At 54.2% G+C, this 2,858-nt stretch overlaps 1 protein-coding gene across 3 annotated transcripts in view; it reads left to right on the forward strand.

Moving 5' to 3' along the window:
- The window catches only part of LOC103460238 (suppressor of tumorigenicity 14 protein-like), a 26,672-nt gene that overhangs the window by 11,492 nt on the left and 12,322 nt on the right, over window positions 1-2,858 (forward strand). The window contains exons 2-10 of one of the 3 annotated variants that reach the window (XM_017303217.1): window positions 520-650; window positions 714-784; window positions 870-1,048; window positions 1,292-1,327; window positions 1,478-1,706; window positions 1,894-2,030; window positions 2,202-2,299; window positions 2,479-2,579; window positions 2,653-2,786. In XM_017303217.1, coding sequence (XP_017158706.1) covers window positions 895-1,048; window positions 1,292-1,327; window positions 1,478-1,706; window positions 1,894-2,030; window positions 2,202-2,299; window positions 2,479-2,579; window positions 2,653-2,786 — 889 coding nt within the window. In that variant the 5' untranslated portion in view covers window positions 520-650; window positions 714-784; window positions 870-894. The other 2 variants (XM_017303216.1, XM_017303215.1) reach the window with 2 other exon arrangements.

Consider the following 2,858-nt stretch of genomic DNA (forward strand, 5'->3'; position numbering starts at 1 on the left):
ATATGGACACATATGGACACATATGGACACACATATGGACACATATGGACACATATGGACACATATGGACACATATGGACACACATATGGACACACATATCACTCGAACAAACTCAGTTTAGTGTGTGAACCAGGTGATCTGTGCACTTTATCAACATGTAGAAGGTTTATTTTATTTTGAAGGTTTACAAATCCAGTATTACACATGCAGATATTTTGAGACCATTTTCACTCCATAGAGGTTATAGCTGATGAAGCCTTCAAGTAGTTACATCACTATGACATCACCGCGACTAGACGACGTCACTCGACTATCATGATGTAATCGACCTTAAAAACGTGAAGGTCAACCCCAGGACCAGTCAGATCTGGACGCTGCTGAGGTCTCCGCRGCGTCCAGATGTCTCTGGCAGAGGTTCTGCAGGGATGCGGTCCAGAACCTGAGCCGTGYCTGACCTCCAGCCAGAGGTCAGACAGCTGCAGCAGTGAAGCGGGTGACGTCTGTCCTGCCGTCCTCAGTGCGCCGAGACGTCCGAGTGACGAAGGTCTACGTCGGCTCCCTGGGAATCGRCGGCCGCTCCTTCCGGGCCGACCTGGAGGAACCCGGCAGCGGCGGCTTCAGCAGCCTGGCCCAGGAGGTCAGGGCGCAGGTGAGGCGGCCGCCCCAGAGCATCATGGGAAATGCTTCCTGTCTCATGGTCTCTGTCTTCCAGCTCCAGCAGATCTACAGCCAGAACTCGGTGCTGGCCAAGTTCTACAGAGACTCCGCGGTGCAGGCTTTCAGGTCCGTCCCCGACACGTCCTGCTCCTGAAGGGAGGGACGCGCTCCTTCAGACGTCCCTGCTGACCGTGTCCCTCCGTGTCTCCAGTGAAGGGGACGGCCAGCCGGACGGCATGGTGGCGTATTACGAGTCCGAGTTTGAGCTTCCGGTCGTCCAGCTGTCCTCCCTGGACGAAGCCATGAYGTCTCTGGAGGTGACAGGAGGTCAGCGTGGACGGCTGCTGAGACCCGACCCGGTGCTGAGGGTCAGCAGTGTCTCGTCTGGAGGTCAGAACCGGTCTGGTTAGCCTGAAATGTTCTGATCCGGTTTGAACTCGTTCAGAACCTACCACAGTTCAGTGGTAGCTTTCAAGCTAACATTAGCTTCTTAACATGAAAACCGTTTTTGGATGTTTGGATGARATGGATCCGGTATCAGAGGTTCTGATTCCGGTGCTGATGCCACACACACTTTGGCAGATCTGGAAAATGTTCTGGTGGTTCTGATTAAGGTTCTGCTGTGTTTTGCAGCTCTGGACCCCCGGCTGACCAGGACCAACATGTCTGGTGAGACTCTTCATACTTAAGCAAAACTTTGGTTCTGGTTCTTCTGAAGCCCTTATGGTGAGGCTCAGGAGCAGGAAATGGGTCTGGTTCTGGAAGAGATCCGGTTGGATCCGGGAAGAAGCGTTCATCCAAACGTGGTTGATGTTTCAGAGAAAGCCCCAATCGGCGTCCACGTGAGGAAGAACRGCCACATCGATTCTCCCGGGTTCCCCAACGCCCCCTACGCCCCCAACATGGCCCAGAAGTGGCGGCTCCGAGCCGACCCGGGTCACCGAGTCCGCTTGGACTTCCACACCCTGATCCTGGAGGACGACTGTGAGCAGGACTTCATCCAGATCTACGACTCGCTGGCTCCCATCCGACCCCGCCTCCTCACTGAGTGAGTCCCGCCTTTTCTTTCCTCGCCTGAACCGCAGGTGAGTGACATCACTGGTGGGCGTGGTCAGAGGAGTAAACAGAGGCTCTGGTTCCGGATCAGATGCCTGAGACATTTCCTCTAACAGGAAGTAGCTCCTCCTTCTTCTGTTTAGAAGGTCTGGGCCCGGTCTCTCTGTCTCCCCCTGCAGGCAGTGTGGATACCCGCAAGGCTCCCTGGCCTTCGTGTCGTCTGGGAACGTCATGCTGCTGATGCTGGTCACCAGTCAGGACAAGAACTTCCCCGGATTCAGAGTCTTCTACTCCCAGGTTCCTGCAGCCGGCGGAGGTAAGATGAACCGGTTCGCTCCTGGTGAACTGGTTTGTGTTCATAGTTCACCAGTGATGCTCAGACGGTTGGTGTTTTTGGGTTTCCTCTTGTTGGACCTCCTGGTTCTGTCTGGTTGTGGGGTCAGTAGCTTCTGTTCTCTGTCCAGTCTGACCTTTGACCTTCTCTCAGATTGCGGCGGGACGCTGAGCGGAGAACGAGGTTCGTTCTCCTCGCCGTTTTTCCCGGCCAACTATCCTCCCAAAGCCGACTGCAGCTGGACCCTCCAGGTGAGTCCTGCAGCTCCAGGTGAGTCCTGCAGCTCCAGGTGAGTCCTGCAGCTCCAGGTGAGTCCTGCAGCTCCGCCTCTTGGTTTTAGAAGAAACGAACGATAAAAACCCTCAAGATGTTTTTTATTGGACTAAAACCCAAACAGCCCCGGGTTGCGGTGACGTCCTTTTACCTTCAGGTTCCTGAGGGAAGGTTTGTGAAGGTCCAGTTCCAGACGTTTGCTGTAGGGAAGGACGGATCGCCGTGTCTCCATGATTACGTGACGATTGACGAGAAAAGGTAAGGAAGCTTCTGGCCTCTGGGATGTTCTGAATGGACCGACCACAGAACCCGACTGGATCTCCTGTTCCAGATTGTGTGGCAGCCAATCAGAATCCTCCGTCTTCATCAGCCAGAACAACAAGATGAGCGTCGGCTTCAGGTCGGACCGGGGGCTCGTCTACCCGGGCTTCAGGGCCCGGTACGAGGCCTTCGTCCCCACCGACCGTAAGCACATCGTTTCACAATAATGATCATGATAATAATGATAATAATGATCATGATAATGATAATAATGAT

Source organism: Poecilia reticulata, unplaced genomic scaffold, assembly GCF_000633615.1.
Source record: "Poecilia reticulata strain Guanapo unplaced genomic scaffold, Guppy_female_1.0+MT scaffold_212, whole genome shotgun sequence".
In the NCBI taxonomy this organism is placed as follows: domain Eukaryota; kingdom Metazoa; phylum Chordata; class Actinopteri; order Cyprinodontiformes; family Poeciliidae; genus Poecilia; species Poecilia reticulata.